This window comes from Halyomorpha halys, unplaced genomic scaffold (genome assembly GCF_000696795.3).
Source record: "Halyomorpha halys isolate HHAL.00 unplaced genomic scaffold, Hhal_1.1 Scaffold531.1, whole genome shotgun sequence".
Taxonomy (NCBI): Eukaryota; Metazoa; Arthropoda; class Insecta; order Hemiptera; family Pentatomidae; genus Halyomorpha; species Halyomorpha halys.
In genome coordinates this window covers 154,132-173,875 of record NW_027111171.1, presented here as the reverse complement: position 1 = coordinate 173,875, position 19,744 = coordinate 154,132, and the positions used below count along the sequence as shown (strand labels likewise).

The window sequence follows — 19,744 nt, the reverse complement described above, 5'->3', positions numbered from 1 at the left end:
TATATATATGTATAATACATAGTAAGGAAAAGTATTTCAATGTCTAAAATTTTAAATTTGAGTTTTTGACGGAAATACATGTTTTGAGGTCCCTAGTCTTGCAAAATGGTCTGTGTATCTGTATGCGGTCAGTCTAGCTGAAATAGGAAAGTCATACAAAACTGAAATTATATAGTTAAGGCGGGTATATACCTGGGATGTGACAACTTTTTCGATAAAATCGAGTGACTAGAAGTGCTACTTTATATATATGATTTTTCACATTTTTATTATTTCCTAAAAACAACTCAAACAATTTTAATTAAACTCTGTAAATCAATGAAAAATAAAAAGATCTTTAATACCAGCTGTCTTATCTTCATTGAAATAGTATAACAGGGCTTAAATGATGAATTTTTCAAAATACTTCCTTTACAGTACCCTTAATTTTGTTTATTTGAAAAAAAGTAAAAAAATTCTCATTGTTATCAATAATAAACAATAGATAAATATAAAATATTATTAAATAAAGAATTATATGAATAAATAAAGGAAAAAAATAGAAATATTCGGTTATGTAAGCCGAGACCACCCGATCTTTCTCAATTGCATTACGTCTTCATTATCTTTTGTTAAACTGTTGTGTTCTTGGCAGGAACAAAATTTATAATTGTTAATACCACCATGAGAAATCCTAAAATACAATTTTTTATAACAACAAAAAATAAAAATTTGTTCATAATTTTCACCTTCAATAACTTCAACACCAACCTACACAAATTTTGGGGATGTATATAGGTTGGTAAGAAGTTGTGTTATGGATGCACTACATCATAATTTTTCTTATTAAATTTATTGTTTAAAATTGACAAATTGGAGGTAAAGCAATGTATTAGATTAACATATGAAGAGTCAAATTCAATCTAAAAAAACGAGTTTAATTTAATTCAAACTAGGTTAGGTAAGCTTTCCATATATTAATATTATTACTTAAAAAATAAAATTGATTATTGCAAGATTTGGATGTTTAATCCATATTCTGAGTTGACTGCATGATTTTGCAAAATTTTGGGTCTATCATTTTAGTTACAATAATATGAAAGTGACCAACAGGAAATTTTTTCATGTCCAGTCGTAATTAGCTCTTCTTCAGACACAGTGGACACTTTCTCGCAAACCAATACTTTTCTAAAACATTTCAATGGATCTTAATAGGAATTGAAGTTATTACAATTCTATAAGGGCTCTAACATTATATTAATGTACAATAACAATAATATCAGCCAGAGTGAAGTTGCTCATGAGTTTATCACACAACAATTACTCTGAGGCTTTGAGGAACCAGGCACAAGTAGAAGGGAAGATCAAAAGAGACTGACCTATAAAATCCTATAATAAAAACTCTCAAGTAATATAAAATACTTACTTTTGGTCCAAAAACTAATGCCACTGTAACTGAGGTGCTCAATTGCGTTCTTATGAAACCTAACAGGTACTTAATGTCAGGGCCTGCTCTTGGAAATAGAAATAAACTGGAAAATAAAATTAAATAAATTAAAAATGGTTGAAGTAATTTTTGTAATTATAATTTAGATTTTGTCATGCACAGTATAAGGTTTAAACATAATTAAAACTGGTTATTATAGGTATAAGAATAAATTATTTTACAACAAAATCACCTGAACTATTCAAGAAAAATTACTTATAACAAAATGTATGATATAGACATGTTTAACACAACAAAACTATGTGGAATATATAGTATGTTTTAAGTTAATTAACTTACTGAAAGGCAACCATCATTATGTTTACTAGCGCAATGTTGTATATTGCATAGCTTATCAAACGTGCTTCATTAAAGAGTGATTCTGCATTACGTACATTGTAACATACTCTAACACCCCAGGCAAGGAAAAAAACTTCACCTAAAAAAAGATTTAGCTCATATAAAATTTAATAGAGGAGATAATGAACATTTAAAATTGATAATTTGAAAGAACTAATCTTAAAAGGTATACTGAAAAAAAAAATTAGAATTTAAACAATAGTTTAACACTGTTGTGTTAACTTGTCACATCACTATAAAGTTGTGGCTTGGGAGCACATAAGATGATAAGCTATCCTCAAGGGAGGTCACTTTTCTAGCTTGTGTTCAGAGTGGTGGAAATTGCTCTAGCACCTCTTTTTCACCTTATAATACCCTGAACTATATTTAGTAATGTCCTAGCTTCCACCAGCTATAATTGTGGATTGTTCTAGGTTCTGCCATCTTTGGCGATTTTCACTCTTACAATAGTCGTAATAGTTAAAATATAGATATTTAAGTATTTGGCTAAATATTACTTTTTATACATTATATAATGCTTATTTCAATTAGAAGAAGTTATTTTAAGTGTAAGAAGAAGTTTAAGAAGAAGTTATTTTAAGTTTTCCAGGAGAGCCCCAAGACCTCACATACCTCAAACCCTTGATCATCTTCATGAATTTTCCCCCCAAAATTTGATATCTTATTTTTTCCCAGGATTAAACACCTGTTGATTCTATGTATGGGAAATATCTAAGATAGATAAAAATCCTTCAATAAAAAATTATTTACCAACACATAATCTTACTTTTGACCATTCCAGATAATCACCAAAGGCATCTAAAATGTTTATTGGGAAGTTACCATAAATCTTGGAAGGAAAGCTGTTTTATGTTTTTAAGAACTCTAGCTAGAGAATGGAAAGGATAGGTTATCATATAGGTTACTAGCCTATTCTAGCCAGAATGGATTGATCTCCCAAATGAGATTCAAACAGAGCCAATTTTGATATTTAGAGTACTAACATACTTAAGTACTGTGCCAACCAATTGAGGGGTAGTAATAGGCAGTTTTTCAACAAGTCTATCCTTATATATTATATTTAAAAAATTAGAATTAAATAAAAATAAATCCATAAATTAATGAAAAATTAATGATCAAAACTGTATGGATTACCAATTGCAATACTGTGATCCCACCAATTATAAGTACATTGCTTAAATAAGAGTCCAGAGTTATCTTTGATATCCTCTCCAATAGGTGGAGCAGAGAGCGTCCAAGTCCCAAGATATATTAACATAACCAAAAGTATTGGGAACATCCACTGCAGTAATTGCTTGTCAGTTAGTTTCACTTTATGAGCTGACTTCACTCTGTAGGTCAATGATACTCTAAAAAAAAAAATCATGTTTCAGTATTACCAAATATTTTCATTAATTTCTATCAACCAAAGTTATAAAGATCCTACTGATAGTAATATTTTATGGTTCATGGGTAATTTTCAGGTTAGGCATTCAATTTTCTTTTTATTTATCATAATCACTTATTTATCACAAAATATAAAACTGTTTACTCATAAAAAAAGATAAATTAGAATCAATTAATTAAGCCAACTATTAAATGCTTATAATCTGTATAATTTGTATTATAAAGAAAATTTAATATCTTTGAATAAAATTGTATTCAAACTATGAAACAAATTTGGCAGTAGCTACCCTAAAAGGAATCAGGAGATGCTTTAAATTCACTGTGTATTTATATAAGTACACACTCAATATATCCGGTAATAGAACCTGTCTGAATTAAATAAATATGAACTAATTTTTATTTTTTATAATCTTTAATTAAATAAAAATTTTTATAAATAAAAAAAGGGATACTATTATTAAAAATCAATCATTTTTATAATAAAATTATATATATAAATTTCTTAAATAAATAATGTTTCTCTCCTATATTTCAATTAATTCTGGGATGAATTGGTAATAAAGCTAAACAATCAACTTGCAATTTCATTTGCCATTAAATCTATTATTTACAAAATAATAAAAACTTTGTGTTATTTGAATCAATACATATTATAATAGATTCTTCTGATCCACTAAAAGCTAACATAGCATCTCTCGATGGCCTTTAATAACCCTGAGCGATGCCTAAGCTCAAATTTAACAAACCAAAGAGAGAATATTACCTTCAGAGATTCTCCTCCTTAGGAGGCAGTGAGTAATAATATTCATAGTGGATTAGATTATTTTAACTACAGTTTTTGGAAATTTATATTGGACTTTTATTTCACTGTCTTCTCTGGATCTACCCTCCTTCCTATACCTTCTGCCCTTTCCTCAGAACCTATAATGAATACTGTATAATGTAGGACTGGAAGTTCTTCACTACAGTAAGGGCATACCTTACGGAGTGGAGTTTTCATCTTGCAAGGACCTACAGTAAATACCTGTAGGAGTTTCCCTCCCCTTCATACCTGTAAGCATGTACTTTACAGAGTGAAGTTCCCATTCTGCAAAAATTTATGGCGAATGCCCTTAAAACTCGCCAATATTTTTTTCAACGCGTCTCTTATTCAGGTACCTATCATAATGAACCTGCATTGTTGAGGCCTTCTAATGTAGAACACCTTATTAATTGGAGTCAGAGCACTAATTAATTATGCACAGCCACCTCGATATGTAGAACTATATATATATCTTGTAATATCCTCTTTTTTTGATTTTTAGTATGTTTTGTTTTATATATCGTTTCAGTATTGTTTATTTGTTGTACTAAACCAAAAAAGCAAATTAACCAATTTTCATCAGTAAAATATAGTCTCAAAAGATATTGTTAAAAAAAGAAGATGGCAGTGCTGTTCTGAAGTTGGTAGAATCGCTGCCATGTTGAGCAGATTCAAGTATTTTAAACTTTATTTATCTTCCCATCATAATTGTAATTACAGTATATTTAAGAAAAAATAGAAGTTGATAATAATTATTAAAGAATAATATTCATACAGAAAATCACAAGCATAAACTCAAAACTGTTGTGAATATTATATAAATTGGTTAGTTTAGCTCAATATATAATTAAGTATATTTATAAAAGTGTTATTAAAGTTAAGTGTTCTGATTGCCTAGAAAACCTGCCTTGAGATAAAGAGTTTATAATATTATAGATAATAAAATAAAAATTCTCATTTCTATTTAATACTTAATCTTTTCATTTAACCTTGTCCTCTTCAAAACTATATTTTAGATCTGAGAATAAGTAAAAACTATTAAAATTACATTTATTTACTTTAAATAAATATTGTTAATCACAATATATATTTACAACTGACAAGTTGTTGGATTATGAAGAATGCAGAACTACTAAGGGTTCCATTTAAACAAAAAAAATCTTGGTCAAAATGATCCAAAGTTAAATTTGCTTTCTCAATACTTGTTTATTAAGAAAACATAATAACCACTATAGGGGTAGTTTAATGGTCATTAACGAAACATGTGACAGGAAACCAAATCCTCCCTTCCATTTCTCTCACTATGGCTTGTCAAGATGTATTTACTAAAAATATATAAGTAAAAACTATTAAAAATTATAAAGATAAGATTAATACCTCCAAGTCTTCATAAGGAGTGCAGTATAAGTAATACAGAATCCAAAGTGCCTAGTCCATTTTGTAAGTATACATGTATACATATCAAGTACTGGAAATATAGCTGCCATCTATTTAAGAAATATTTATAAGTATATATTTTATCTAAATTAACACTTTTAAATTAAGAATATGATTTTCATATTGTAATACAAGATATGTAATTGAACCTACCTCAGAATACATAATGACACACCCTGTAAGTGTTATGCACAAGAAGATTGGTGAAGCTACTTTGAATACTTTCAATCTCCTGTTGTGATAAACGTATCCGATGAGGCATAAAGTGAGGAAAATGCATGCTGAAGAGATTGACAAAAGTCCAATCCTATAGATAAATTAATTTTTTAAGAAATCAAATATGAAAATAAAACATGGTGAAAATAAGTAAATATACAATTTAATTCTACTTTATTTATTTATTTTTTTTCATTTTGAGTTAGATTTCATTCATTTTAAGTAATTTATTATTTTTTTCTCTAACCCTTCAATAATTCTCTTTTGGACAGAGATTATTTAAACATTTATCATGTCCTTTGGATAGTAGACAAAAAATTATGAATTGAGCGTGTGCTGATCAGGGACTGCTCAAAGCTAAAAATGTACACATCACTTATTTATTTTACTGATGTTTTGACCAAAATGTAGCCTCTTCTCTTCCCTACTACATCCTAGATGAGGCAATAATCTTCAATATGGAACCGGATGGTAAAAAATAAATTAAATAAGCTGAAATATATGTTTTATCTATTTTGAAAAATACTCAACAAACATGAATTTAAACAAAAAAAAATATTTAAAAGAAAAAGAAGGAAAGATTTTTTTATTATAAGGAAATGCAAACAAATTTATTGACTGAATTTTGCGAATACTGAGCAACAAACTATAATACAATTCTCATAATAAATATCATATTGTCATTCAACTATTCATACAAAGTCTATGTAAATCATCAAAGTGTATGGAAAATAACATCCACATGCAAATATGTAATAATAAACTAAGTACAACAGGAAAAAAATATGATGCAGTATGAGATTGAAGTATTAACAATTAACATTCAGAAAAATTAAACAAACAAATTTAAAAAACGTACAACAGATTTGGTTATAACCATTTGAATTATTTGGTAACTTTACAATAATATGGCAGCAATTTAAGAAAAAACAGATAGCTAATTTTCTTGAAGAGAAGTTTAAAACTTAAAAATCTCAATTATTATTTATTAGCATTCTTATTATTATTAGTAAAATATTTAATGAAGTATTACTTGAGATTTTTTAAAGAAAATTATTCATAAGCTGACCAAGTTCCTTTAATCAAAAAGTGGGTTGTATAACAGCTGATAGTGAGTCTTCTTCATTGTTATTATCAAATTTTCTAGGGTAAAAGTAAAAATTAAATGGAAATTCAGAGATTATGATTTTTTCTACAGTATATATGATATGATATTAAGTCGTGTAAGGAAGTTTTTATAATATATGATTATCTAAACCTGGGTCATACTCATGCTGGAAGGATATCATATGGAACAAAGAGTTTAGAGTTTATGTCAGTTCCTTCCTTTATAATTTATAGAATATCTGTTAGATAACACACTGTGTGATATAACAGATATTCAAGGGAGAGCGAGTTTATTGCATGGTTAAGTTACGTATTTATTTTTGAGAAGGTTTTTATATAACTACATCTTTGTTTATCATACTAATGCTACTTCTGAATAATAAAAAAATGAGAACTTGTAAAGATTTATTTTAATTTTTCTTATTTTCATAATTAAATATTTCAAGATTATACAAAGAACAATAGTGATATATACATCAAGAGTTTGGCCAGGGCATTCTTTCAAATTTGAGACAGAACTCAACATAAATAATAAACTTAATGGATAATTACAAAAAAAAGATTATAAACTAAATTTTTTAAAAATTATAATGAGAGAGAAATAAAATCAATTTTGGGTTTAGTATAGCTTGAACATAGTCGAAGGATCCGGTAACACATATTTTCCTGAAAATTTATTATTAGTCCTAATTTTCTTTCAAATCTTTCCTTAGGTTTGTGCCAAAGATTTTAACAAGCAAACACAAAATGAAAGTGACTTGAAATACACTTTCAAGCAATCTAATTTTCAAATACTTTCTTACTGCATAAGGTTTAATTTCTGACATATTGGTTCGCAGACTTCTATGTGTTCAGAAACTGCTGATTACTTTTTTTACAACAAACACATCAATATAGAATATTAAGAAGAAACATGCAACTGGATAGGGGGTGTTTTCACAAAATTATGTTGGCACTAATAGTGTTAGCCTGAAGTTATTAAGATAATTTTAATTAAATAGAAATTTAACCTATATTTTTCGTTGATAATTTCAAAATTGGCGACTGACTTAAACACAATAATATATTTCTACATAAAATAACATTGATAGTACTTTATTGGCACGCCTTTGACCAGACAAATTTGAAAAAAAGTAAAACATTCTCTAAAAAATCTTTAAAATAAATCCTCATTTGTTTAGAAATGCGATTAAGGAATTTTTAATAATTGTAACTGATAAGGATTCATATGTGCTATAAATTAGGTAGATAAAAGAGTATAAATAAAAAATATGTTTTTTATTAAAATATGAAATTTTACTATTTTTTAATTTTATTATAAATCTCCATATTAAACCTTTTTGTACAAGTTTTACATTATGTCCCATGTGTAACAGTTTTTTTTTTTTGGATGGTTTTCATATGGTTTCCATTATGGTACCAGCTTGCAAAGAAAGTGATCCTTATTTTTCTTTATTCCAACGAACTTTTTAAATGAAAATCAATTGTTTTAAATTAATTTTGTGCATATGTCAGTTAAAAGGAAATCCTATACAATTTTTATAAAAATTGTAGAAGAGTGGACTCAAGTTCCTTAACTCTTTATATTTTTAATATGTGATGTTAATTTTCATAATATTAGAATTAGTTCTTTTCATTTTCATTGATTTTGAAATATGTTTTGATTAGTTTTGAATTATAATTATTTTTTCAAACAAACTACAAAGTGTTTGGCTAAAGTGAAATGATTAAAAAAAAATTATATTGAACTGAAAAACTCTATCTGCACACTACTTCTGCAACTCTATCTGTAACTAACAACAGACAATAATATAGAGTGCTCAACAAGTGATGAACAGGCTCGTTTTTAGAGTGAGGATAAGTTTGATAGTTTTTATTTGTTGAAACTTTTAATCTTTTTGAACACTCTATTGATTGACAAATTATGATAGAGACCTGAAAGGCCAGTTGTAAGAGGCAAGGCAGGGAGCATGAGAATCACAAGTCAGACAGCCTGGTGCGCACCTCTCACATCGGAATGTTTCATATGTGGAACTCCCATTTGAAAGGGCATCCAACCAAGCAGCTGGAAAGAAGTTCTTTTCAAATAACTGATTTATAATTGGAATAGTTAATTTTTAAATATTGTTGATAGCCTAATAAATAAAATTGAAGTGTGATAAATAATTAATTTGTTTATTAAATACAACTTTTGCTAATCTTGTAACAAATCATTTCAACTATAATTTATAAATGGAATATAATAATATATGGAATTTCCAAATTATATTACCATTCCCTATCCATTTAAGGGAATTAGTTAAATTAACGAGTTATATCTTGAAGCTAGGAGCCATTTTTTACTTCAGTTTCTTTATTTTATAAAAATAACTGATAAAAAATTAACAAAAATAGTGTAGGAGTACATAGATTGGGTTGATTTTAAGACATTCAGTAGCAGTCTTGCATATAAATAACAATTTGTGCATTATGAGTAGAAACTGTGTAATAAAAAAAAACTTCCAACTTCACACTATTAGAAAGAAACATTCACTAAAATACATTCTTTTCAGTGAGCTTCATAACCTTAGGTGCTAAGAGAATGAAGAAAATGGAAAAAGAACTAATTACCTTCGACCAAATTTCCAAGAAAAGGAACCTGTGGATGCGCCATGTAATAGCCAGGCTTGCAATGGCAAACATAGCTTCCTCGAGACCACTTCCGTTCATTTTCTGAGTAGACACACTATTTAATAACATAATTTTTATTAGTACCTGATAAGCTAATTATGATAATAAGTCAAAACTGTATTCAAATAAATGAAAATGCATTTGACATAGTCATAAGCTAACTGAAGACTAAACTCTTAAATTGGCTTGATAAAATAAGCCTTATGAATACACAAACTTTTTTAGTTAAATTATTATAAATAATATGAAGATTTTATTTTATTTTTTGGTTTACCTTAGTAGTATTATGGCATTTATGAGAGCCTCTAAAGACGCCAAGCATATTATCCTGGGAAATTGAATGAGATTCATTGGAGTCACATTGGTTTATTCCTAATCTCGTAATATCAACGTCTACACTCACATAGCCTGAGTTGCTGAAAATAAATGAATATCAATTATTAATAAATAAACTAATAAATGTATACTTAAATATTATTTTACAACTAATAATTAATATTTATTAATCCACCCTAACTGAGCAAGAAGAGCTGGTTTTCCAACTGGCTCCAACCTATCCTAGCCATAGTGAGAAGATCAAAACACCAGTTTTTGGTGAAAAAAAAACAAAAACAAAAAAAAATATGGAAGAAAATCAACCTTCATAGGCCTGATGCAAATCAGCTTCTGATTCAGGTATGCTCTGATGTTAGCACACCATCGAGGGCCACTATAGTCTCAATAGCCTATTCATAAATCATAATAATAATCTATCCGAATTAGGGAAAAAAATATTAATTATCCTGAGAATAAAAAAAACATGTTTCTATGGTCAGGGGGAGATATTAACAATTAAATAACGAAGAGATTCAGTCAGGTATATTGAAAACTAAAAAGATGAAAGATGTTTGTAAAATAGTTAAATAAGTTGAAGATATTAGTATAATTACCACTACTTACCCATGTTTGTGTGTAGGAATAGTCACACTATAAGATATGACCCACGATCTAGCCTGACATGAATAATAGGGAAAAGTCCAGAAGCCCGCAGCTGAAGGCATTGCAGGTTGGAATATTCCAGTTGGTGGGTACCAAGGCAGGCTCTGCGGTACTTCAATGCCCACTAGGAGCTCACCTGGTTCTCGCCATTCAGTTCCTCCCCTTTCACGTCTATGAAAAACAATTTTTTAATCAGTAATAATTGGCCATCAATGGTTTGTTAAAGATATACTTAAAAAAATACAAATTAATATAGAACTCGTAGTATGGGAACCATGTAATTCTTGGTGATTTAAGACTTATAAAACCTAGGAAAACCTCAAGATACTAATTGATATATTTAATATGTTCCTATCAGGCTTTCAACTTTTCTACTCCATTCAGAGCTTTGTTATTTTTTATCATATTCTGTACTTTTGTAATAAATTATTTAGGTAGTATTGTAAAAACGTTCTTCCTTATAATGTCTTCATTTAATAGGTATTTTTCCATGATTTGGGGCTCTTTCCCATCTTCAGGTTGAACAAACTTTTCAGTAGTTATACTGCAAGAATTTGATAGTAAAAATAAAATACTTAGAAGTTGTGTAAATTATAAAATATTTTAATTTAAGACGAAGTATAGAACTATGGATAAAAATCATAAGGACAATATAACTACTAAAAACATTATTCAATCTGAAGAATGAGGAAGAGCCTCAAAACATTCACTCATCACACAACTTTCACTTACCACTCTATATATAAGGCTAGGGAAGATTAGAAGTTTGAATATAGAATTTTTATTTTTCTACTGCTATAAAAATTTATATTTAAGTACTCTTGTTTATTTATAACTTAGTTCCAGCCAAGAGTAAAAAACTTTAACAAAGCTGTTTGCATATGAATGCAATCAGAAGACCTCCTGATCAGTTTCGGCTTTTTCTGATTCAAGCTCCTGTCTCTTTTTTTTCCATTAGTTATTCATCAAATTCTTTAATATTTTTTATTTATCCATTTTTCATTACTGTGAACTATGAGAGGTGGTTGTTTTTTCAAATAAATAAAATTAAAGGAACTTTAAAGAAAGATTTTTGAAAATTAGGCATTTAAGCCGTGCTAAATTATTTCCTTTTATTATTATTATAATTATGAGCCTAAGCCAATGAGTGGTCTAAATTATTTCTTCTTCTTCTTCTTATTATTATTATTATAATTATAAGCCTAACACGAGCTGTCACAAAGCCACTCCTCCTCCCTGTTGTAATGCCTAACCGGTAGTCCCATGGAGAGTGGGAAAAAGATTTAGGAAGGTGGTTTTAGAGGGTAAAAATTCAACACATGGAGAGGGCCCTATTCATGTCTTTTGAAGATTTCCACCTCCCATAATTAAAAAAACATACCATTTTTCAAGACTTGGTTATTTGGACTTAACTTCAAAATGTGTACTTCAGTTAAAAACTCGAGTTCAAAATTTTGTACAATCGCAATAGTTATTCTATATATCAGTAAATAGGTATATAAAATGTATGAGAGACATTAAAAGAAGGGACTTTTCACAAAACTACTTAATATAAAACTTTCTGATGTGAAAAACATCTTTTTATTTATTTATTTATTTTTTTTTTTTCCTTTTTTGCACTATTGATATCTTTTTATTTTATGTTTTTTTTTTTAAATTGTATAAGTAATAAATTAGAGACAGGATAATACATCTAAAAAGTGAGGATTGCATTTTTTAATATTGTAATATAAACCCATGGCAGCTCATGAAATAATAGAATTTTGATGTCTTTTATGGAGAATAGTCATAATAGTTGAAAAAATACACCAATCTATTTTGGAGATTCAAGATCTGAAAAAATCCGAGCAAAAGTGAAAAATAATGCTTGTTTGGCCCAATTAGTCAAGGAACATGAAAATACACCAATTAAACAGAGAGAATAGACGTGATATATATATATACCAAAAAAAATTTAAGATTTCAAAAAAATATAACATATTTAAAAATTAATATAAATATGTTTTATAAGAGTATGTCACCTCCAAACAGAGCAACTAGAGACGAGGTTTGTGGTTGAATTTACAGCTAGGACTCTTGCAGCCAAAAGAGTTCTTTCGGAACCCAACAGACTGTGAGCCACACCATCAACAACGGCTGAAATTACAAGTAATACTATTATAAGTAATAAACTATGGCATGATCTATATACCAGGCAAATTTATTTATAAAACATTTTAAACAAAATATTATTCTTTGGAGCATATTAATAAGTACGTAATAAATACTAAGTGATTATTTCAATGTATTTATCAAAACAAAATACATTAAAAACTACCAAAGTCCTGATTTTTTCCTGGTGGAAAAAGGATTATTTATAAGGATAAGTATTTAGCAGGCACTTTTAATAACTTATACAACAAATCAATAACAACAACATTATTCTTAATTGATTCTGTATTTTCCTGTATAGGTTCCCTATTTCCTTTAAATGAAATTAAAATAACATGATATTACTAGTCACTGTATGTAAATCTGTAAGGAGCATTTCATTATTAAAAAAAAAAAATCAAAAAATCAGGTAAAAAATATATTGTAAGATGTCAAAAAACTGTTCTTTGTAAAGTTACTTAATTATAAATAGGGTCTTAATTAATTAACAGATAGTAGAGATAGTATTGATTTCTTTATTACTCACCATTAATATTATCATGTACTAAATTGTAGGTTATCTAATAGTAAGTAACAAAAGGATCATTTAAAGTTCCCTAACTTAAGTTGGATGTGTACCAGATTTCATGGTTTAGTTAATTACTTCAGTTTATTAGTTTTAGTAAATTTTATTGCTAGTAATATCTATAACTAAAATCACTAGTGATTTTATAAGTAATCAATACTCATGAGATAACTAGTAAATTTTTTTTTAGCTTATGAATTTTTAAAACTAGAAACAACAATTTAACTAGATTGAACAAAAATTACTATGAAGCTGGTGTGGTGCAAATTGGTTTCCATGTGACTGTCTTGTAAGAGCAAGCTCTTGTACGAGTAGTGCTGCCAAGTCTGCCTTCTGGCGCACCGGCTCAAACCTAAACATTCCAATAAAAATCCATTATCTAAAGAAGTGGTAAATAGATAGAAGAAACAGTTGCTTTACACAAGAAGATAGTAAAGGAAGTCATTGGAAAGGATAGCTGTGTGAAATAAAAAGGTCAATTTAATATAAGGTTCGTATTATATTTAAGAATTTTGTTTGATTAAAATTGTAAAACTTTGTTGGCTTACTGGAGTATAAAGTTTGTAATTTAAAGGAAGGAACTCATTTCATCCTTTACCAAATCTAAATAATTGGGGCATTGAGAGTGAGAATGGACTATTCCACACTGTGAAAACTGAGAATAAATCTAACTGGTCTAAAGCCACAAGTTTGGCAAACATTTGTAAAATCTTAAATAATAAAAGAAGTATCAGAGGACTTAGAAGATGAAATAAGCTATCAAAAAGGAAGTGATTTTGAGTCCAGTCACTCAGATTAGGTTTTGGGTAGATCTGTGGTGATAATTTATAATTCTAAATAAATCAAAAGATTACCTATAACATTTGAATAATTATAAGAATCCTACAGAGAGATATTAAGAATAGAAAGAAGAGTAAACTTCATAAGCAGCTAGAAGATATTGGAAGAGCATTGACCTTGCTGGTTATTAAAATAAAGATGTTAGTCAGTATATGATGTGGACTCTTCACTTACACTAGGAGAAATTATATATATTTTTTTAAATTAATACTTTTTTATTTATTGATAGATATTACAATCTGCCACACAGTTTTGGGCAATAGGTAATAGTGATGAATGATCTCATAGATACTAAAATAAAATAAAATAAATAAATGAGTGAGAAAAAAAAAACAAAAAAACTTTTAAAATATATACAAACAGAAGAATAAACAAAATGAACTTAATCAAACTATGTGTATGAAAAATAAATAAATAAAATAATATAGTCTCCAGTCACATTTACACTCTAATATACAATATTTACACAATCAACCTGAGGATCCCTGAGCCCACTCTATCCCCCTGTGTGAGGGGTAGAGCAGAGCTCAAAAGATCCCAGTGCATCCCTCTCGCCACATCACTGGTAGTGAGTCAGTGGAGGCTGAGCAAGTGCGCTAAAGCCACAAACACTCAACTTGAGTGGAGAATCTTACCATTGCCAGAACTCCAATTGTCCATTTTTATTTTAATAAGTCTCTTGGCCACTGCCGGTTCAACCTTCCAGGTGGGCCATATGGGTGGAACTAGAAGGGATATGTAGGTCATGGTGTAGTGTTCTGTTTGAAATGTAGTAGGGTGCATTAACTATGGTTCTAAGGATTTTGGATTGAAAGGATTGGATACGTTTGATGTACAACGGTTTAGCTGTCCCCCAAAGTTCAAGTCCGTAGGTCCAGATAGGTTGGAGTATAGTCTTATAAATAAGTAGTTTGTTTTCTAGTGAGAGATGAGAGGTCCAGCTGAGCAGTCGGTATAGTTGACTGAATAGTCTGTTGAGTTCTTGTCTTTTAAGTTTAGTATGTTGGTTCCAGGTTAGTCTTTTGTCCAAAGTGAATCCGAGGTATTGCACTGTGTATATACTGAATCCAAATTGATGTGCGGGAAAACTCTGTGATTCAACTATGGATAGGATAAGTTTAAGGAGGATTTTTTCAAAAATTGTTGAGCGGATTGGAAGTAGGCTGATTGGTCTATAGGAAGCAGGATTATTAGGGGGTTTTCCTGATTTCGGAAAGAGAATTATAATGGAATGTTTCCAAAGGATAGGAAAGTGGGTTGTTCTTAGGATACAGTTATAGAGATATATAAGGAATAGCTTTGGGAGGAAGTTGGTGAAGAATCTGAGGAGTCAGAAGATCATACCCTGGAGATTTATGAGGAGTTAGCATCCTTAGTTGATATTTGACCTCAGAAGGGGGGACTGCTCTAGGAGGTAAGGAGAGTGGGATTGGTGACGACAGGTATTCTTCAATTGTTTGGGTTAGCTCAGTATGAAGTTCAGGATGAGGAGTGAATGTATGAGAAAGATGAATGGCTAGTTCTTCGGCTTTATCTTTGTCGGATGCTGCCCATGTGCTATCATTTCATCGGAGGGGGTGGGAAATATGTTTGGATTTTAGGATTCTTTTGGTCATGTTCCAGAGGGAATTGTCATGAGTAGAAAGGGAAGAGAGGTAGGAATTGAAGGACTCGAATCGATGGTTGGACAATTCTCTCGTAACTAGTTTACAGTAGTGGTTATATGTGCGACGAACAGAAGGCTGTCTTGTGCGTTGCCATAATGTTCTGTACTGGCGCTTGGTACGAATGAGGTCTTTGAGATGTTGTGGTAGAGGATTTGTCTTGCGTTTACTGAGGACATTATAGGATGAGGAGGCCGACCAGACAGCTGGTTGGATAAGGTTTGTGAAGGAATGGACTGCGTCATCTAGGTTTTCAGGGAAACTTTAAGATCGATTTGGTCTGTTAAGATTCGGCAAAAGGAATTCCAGTTTACTGGGCCCCTTATGAATGAGGGTGGGGGTAATACAGGAATTGGGGATAGTTAGGATAGTTAGGATTAGTGGACTATGGTCTGAAGATAGGTTATCGAGGCGTAAAAGAGAAGTGTTTAGAGGGCCTAAGCCTTTGTGTATAAAGAAGTCCAGGAGGTCAGGGTTACGGTTAGGATCGGTTGGCCAGTATGTAGGAGAATTGGAACAAAGAATGTTGTATCGAAGGGAATTGATTGCAGACAGGAGTGATCGTCCACGGGAATTGGTGGTTCTAGCTCCCCATTGTTGATTTTTTGCGTTGAGGTCTGCACCTAGAAGGAAGTGTTGTCCGAGGGAATCAAGGAAGGAATTGGATTGTGGTTGGGAAGTGGGAATTCTCGGTGGGGAATAACCCGCTACTATTGTTATGGGGAATAGAGAAGTTTGGATCGATACGGCTGTGGTTTGTAGGGAATTTTGGGCTTGTAGGACTAAGTGATGTGAAAGGGATCGATAGATAATCACAGTAGTGCCACAATGTGCTGTTCCGTCAGGATGGTCCGTTCGATAAATTTGGTACTGAGGTATGTTCATTAGTCGTCTGGCGGTGTATCGAGTTTCAGTTATTAGAGCTACGTCAATATTTTTGTCGTGTAATATGGCCGTTAGTTCGTTAACGTGGTTTCGGACACCATTCACATTCCAAAGGAGAATCGAAAGCGACTTAAATGTCACCATTTAATGGTTTATTGGCGGAGGAATAAGATTATAAACTAGATTTGTAAGTAAGGAGATGAGTGGAGTGATAAGGGATCTAAATTCAGAAAGGAAAGAGGTGAGATCTGTCGCGTTAGGAGGAGGGGGGATACAAGGTATCTGATGATAGCCTTTCGGGAAGTGGATGAGGTTTGAGGAACAGAGGCATGAGAATGTTAGGATTGAGATTGAGGAGAATGGGATGTAGGTTGCGATTTTGGCAGGGCCTGAGTTGCCTGTTCTGATAGGAGAAATTATATAAGCTAAGACAAGACATTAGCTAATATAATCACCCTACCAAAAATTTAGGTACATACAAGGCTTGGAACCCTCAAGAAGATATTTCAGAGTTAAATATAATATCATAATATTATTTAGGTTTAATTTTTTTTTCCAATTTCAACTAATGTTGATATCGCATTAATCCTTAGTCTATAGCAGTGGATACAGGAATTTTCTGAGAGAGAGGAGAGAAGGCGCAGCGTATACCAGGTCAATTTCATTCCCCTAGTAGAAAATTTCAATCTAGAAAAATGTATTTTAAATAAACTAAAATTTTAAAGTTCAATTTACTTTTTGAAGTTGAGAAAAATAATAAAGGTATCTGTTGTATTTTTATGTAACAGAAAGAAATTTGCAAGAAAATAATATTTTTTTCAACACAACAGCATACAAAATAAGATAAAATAATTTTTAAATTATCAATAAAACCGTTATTTTTCATTATAAGTAAACTGAGGTTATTTGTTAAGAAATTATAATTTTGAAATCATAAAATTTGTGAGTGAATTCCACCTCTTCACAATGGAGATAATAGTGAATGACAGGAAATACAATCATAAGTACCTTGTGATTTGTAGTTACCTGAGAGTCTGGAGGGGGACGGAGAGCAGCCTGTAACTTTGAGAGACACAGAGCTGGCCCAAGTTGTTACTGGCCACTTCCTCTATCGTTTCCAGTGCCTTCTCGATCTCCTCTCGGCTAGTCTCCTAAGCATAACAGTATTCTTAAAATAACTTCAATCTAAGGCGTGATGATCATAACGAGAACGGATTTTCGTGCAATAGCATCTAGTTATTCATCTATTTTTTCTACACAAAATTGCACGTTTTACTCTTTTAGGGCTAAACTTTGATTTTTTTTTACATAAAATTTTTGAACAATTAAAATGCTTGAACAAATTTCTCATATTATACACATGGAGGTGTATGTACGCCAATATTAATTAATTTTATTATTTTTTACCTTATTTAATTTAGAGTCGATTTCAACCTAAAAAACCAAAGCAGAACTGCAAAACACAAGTGACGAATGTTCTTGGAATAGTATTAACCATTGGTTGAGGGTAACTATGAAAACGTCTCTCTAGAACTGCGGTTCTCAAACTTAATATTTCCTGCCTGGGAGTCCCTTAAAAAATTATTCGATAGCTCGCTGATCTTTTTAATAAAAAAAAGAAAAGTGTAGAATAAAACTTGTTTTACAAACATTTATCTATATCTATTTATAAAATATTACATGTTATTTAATCGTTAAGTTTAGATAACAATTTAATGGAATGAATGCGTTTGTTTTGCCTGAAATAGTTCTTCTATGTTTGACGTTTTGGCTAGTGCAACTCATGGTATTTGACGCGTATAATCTATTTCAAAATTTTGTCTTTATAAAAAGTAGTGTATAAAAAACCGACTCACACTTAATCTTGGATGTAGTGGGGGTAACGACGGAGTTGAATCAGTTATAAAATATAAATAATTTTAATATTTATAAACAAGTACGTTTGTTTTTCGCAGTCCTACTGTAACTGTTTCGCGGTCCTCTTAGTACAAGAGCTGAAGAGGAGAAAAAAGGCAGTTATCTCACCCCAATTTTTTATTACTTTAATGAAAACTATGTATAATTAATAGCCAAAATTGATGAGTCTGCCAAGTATAGGTAGGGGAAATAAAAAATGGCGGCTGTTTCAAAGAGATAAACAAAATAATTTTTCATTCGGAGCTCTATTTCTTAAAAAGTAGGAACAACACAACAAAACCTAAGAGAACGTCATTTAAAGAATAGTAAATTTGCTAAAATATGAGGTCTAATAGAGTTATTTACGTTAAAAATTTAGAGATATAGCTTTTTAAAAAGCAACGTTTCAGAAAAATGTTACATGGGACGTATTGAAAGATCAGTACTTAGTGAATTTATTTTGAAAATTTATATCTCAAAAACCATTTGACGTACAGATGTCTATTAGCACTCAAACTAAATCTAGTTTAATGAGCTTTAAAGTAGTTTATGATATTTATCTTCGTAGGAGTAATAGTTTACATGAAATTTGCTAAAATAAATTGATTTATAGTTGTTCGGACAAATTTTCATTTGCCAAATTTATATTCATAAGCGAATATAATAAAAAATACTACCCCTACGAAGATAAGTGTCATAAACTACATTATAGAAAGATAAATTTCCTTTATTTTGAGTGTTGGCAGAAATATGTGTGTCTTATGGATCTAGAGATATATTTTTTGAAAAATCCAACGTTTTATATGAACAACTAGAAATTAACATTTTGTGAGTTTATTTTGTCAAATATCATAAAAACTACTACTCCTACAAAGATAAATATAATTAACTATTTTGAAGTCAATTTAACTAGCTTTAATTTGAGCACTGGCAGACATTTGTACGTCCAATGGTTTCTGAAATGAAGTTTTTCATAAATCAAACTTATTGTCCGAACAACTATAAATCAATTTATTTCAACAAATATCATGAAAACTACTATTCTTACAAAGGTAGAGGTCATAAACTTTATAGTCCATTAAACTAGCTTTAATTTGAGTGCTAATAGATATCTGGGCCCTGTTTCATAATAAAGTACAAACTAATACTATTAGTATATATGTATGTATAGTTGACCGTAAAAATTGATATATAGGGAGATGGTCAGGGTTGCGGTCAAAGGAGAAATAAAAATAGTTTACAACTATTTATTTTCCAACGTTTCGCCCCACTTTGCAGGGCTTCATCAGGGCTAAAAAGATACAAAATGAAACTATGTTAAG

General features: G+C 30.2%; 1 protein-coding gene across 1 annotated transcript in view; it reads right to left on the bottom strand.

Annotated features, from left to right (window-relative positions):
* The window catches only part of LOC106683958 (probable G-protein coupled receptor CG31760), a 103,799-nt gene that overhangs the window by 8,222 nt on the left and 75,833 nt on the right, over nucleotides 1-19,744 (bottom strand). Inside the window, exons 3-14 of the mRNA XM_014425735.2 lie at nucleotides 17,553-17,677; nucleotides 13,383-13,489; nucleotides 12,443-12,557; nucleotides 10,383-10,592; nucleotides 9,718-9,859; nucleotides 9,384-9,498; nucleotides 8,709-8,838; nucleotides 5,604-5,757; nucleotides 5,391-5,500; nucleotides 2,960-3,174; nucleotides 1,766-1,904; nucleotides 1,406-1,511 (exon numbers count right to left, since the gene is read on the bottom strand). Of these exons, the coding sequence (XP_014281221.1) occupies nucleotides 1,406-1,511; nucleotides 1,766-1,904; nucleotides 2,960-3,174; nucleotides 5,391-5,500; nucleotides 5,604-5,757; nucleotides 8,709-8,838; nucleotides 9,384-9,498; nucleotides 9,718-9,859; nucleotides 10,383-10,592; nucleotides 12,443-12,557; nucleotides 13,383-13,489; nucleotides 17,553-17,677 (1,668 nt within the window). The remainder of the gene's footprint in view (nucleotides 1-1,405; nucleotides 1,512-1,765; nucleotides 1,905-2,959; nucleotides 3,175-5,390; nucleotides 5,501-5,603; nucleotides 5,758-8,708; nucleotides 8,839-9,383; nucleotides 9,499-9,717; nucleotides 9,860-10,382; nucleotides 10,593-12,442; nucleotides 12,558-13,382; nucleotides 13,490-17,552; nucleotides 17,678-19,744) is intronic.